General features: G+C 41.8%; 1 protein-coding gene across 1 annotated transcript in view; it reads right to left on the bottom strand.

The window, feature by feature from the left end:
- ptprt (protein tyrosine phosphatase receptor type T) overlaps nucleotides 1-503 on the bottom strand; it is a 308,462-nt gene extending 307,959 nt beyond the window's left edge. Inside the window, exon 1 of the mRNA XM_013908559.1 lies at nucleotides 67-503. Coding sequence (XP_013764013.1) covers nucleotides 67-154 — 88 coding nt within the window. The 5' untranslated portion in view covers nucleotides 155-503. The remainder of the gene's footprint in view (nucleotides 1-66) is intronic.
- Between the last annotated feature and the right edge of the window lie 1,142 nt (nucleotides 504-1,645).

Raw genomic sequence — 1,645 nt, 5'->3', positions numbered from 1 at the left:
CACACACACACACACACACACACACACACACACACACACACACACAAGAATAAATTGCTTCACTACCTGGAAAGAATTGTCCATCAGTGTGTCCCCAAAGTACAAAGTAGAAGAAAGCTGCCAGCCAAACGCCAGAATTACTCCGTTTATCCATCTCTTCCTTCTTTTTCTTCTTGTTTTGTTCAGCAGTAAGAATTATTTTACATACTCCCGTCTGGTCCTTAAAGTTGTTTCCCTTAGTTCGGGACAGCAGTGGCAGTAATAAGAGTAATAAAATCCTTGCATTGGTGGATAAGAAGAATCAGAAAGACACAAGTAGACGCAAAGAGGGAAGTTGGGGGCAAATAAATGGGAGCTCTCCGCTTCCCTTTCCTCTCCTATCTTCTATGTTCCGACAGAGCGAGCCAGCGTGTCTGTGCGCGTCAGTGCGCGCGTGTGCCCCAGAGACTGTATGAAGGGCTCTGTGTATGTGTGCGCGCTCAGACGGTCTCTGACAGACTGACTTAGAGTTGGTGAGGAATGGAGAGGAGTGCACATTACACCGGGTGCCAGGCACCCGCGTAAGGAGGAGTGGATTAACGCGTGCTGAATGTCCGGTGACACGTTTCAAAATAAAACAGGGTGGCGTTTGAATGGAAACTAAAACAGGACATTGCCATTTACCATCAAGACCGAGTTTTGAAAGAAGTAAGAGCTGTAAATTAACCAATAACTGGTCAAACTGGGAAAAACATGAACAAGGGGAGCAGAGTTCACTAAAGGTGCAATAAAACTGGGTTTTCCTCAGGTGTAATCTTGGGTATCAGCATTGGGGAAATATAAAAAAAAAAAAAAGCATTTATGATCATTCTAAACCTAAAGAACTTCTTAAATGGAAACATCTAGTCTACTCTCTCACTGGCAACATACGTCTCCGTGGTCATTCTATAGAGAACAGTTTGGGACGTTTGGTAATAGATTATTTTAGTTTGGAAAAATGATTAAATATGGAATCCTTTAACGTTAAAGTATCCGCGTGGTTAATTTGCTTGTATTTACTTTGGAATAAAATAACCACTAAGCAAAAAAGTTGCAGGCATACACGCACACTACTGCTTATTGTTCTATCGCCGTCATTAAACACATGCTTTTAACTTTAAGGTTTAGATGTCAAAGTTCCTTTAATGGCTTCGTTTTATTCCCGCTAGCTTCACTACAATAAAGCAGTTTTAAGTTCCTAGGTTCCCCCTGGGTCCTATCGCCTGCATCCTCCGCAAAGGATAGGATTCGCATTCAGTCTCATTTCTCCCTCCCTCGCATTCTCTTTCTTTGCGTGTCTTTTTCTGTCATGAGATCCCGTTCAGTCCACTCATTCTGCTGTCACAGGATTTCTGTTTCAAGGGCTGTCTGTCTTACCTCTCTGCCCACAAACACTGAAACACAATCTGACTTTAACACGCGAGTGAGTGTTTTTAAGAGTAAGATTTTTGTTTAAAGGATTTTTAAGAGATGCAGTGCCACCAAGGACTTTGGTAGAAACGATAAAGTTCAGATGAGCTGCTATGTGTTTTTGTTAACGGGCGAAACACTGATACCAAGTGTATGTTGAAAATATGAACTTGTACTGTAATATCTGTGTGATTATACTGTATCTAGGTGCTATAAT

This window comes from Pundamilia nyererei, unplaced genomic scaffold (genome assembly GCF_000239375.1).
Source record: "Pundamilia nyererei isolate P.nyererei 1_Seehausen unplaced genomic scaffold, PunNye1.0 scaffold00012, whole genome shotgun sequence".
In the NCBI taxonomy this organism is placed as follows: domain Eukaryota; kingdom Metazoa; phylum Chordata; class Actinopteri; order Cichliformes; family Cichlidae; genus Pundamilia; species Pundamilia nyererei.
This window is presented reverse-complemented; position numbering and strand designations above follow the sequence as displayed.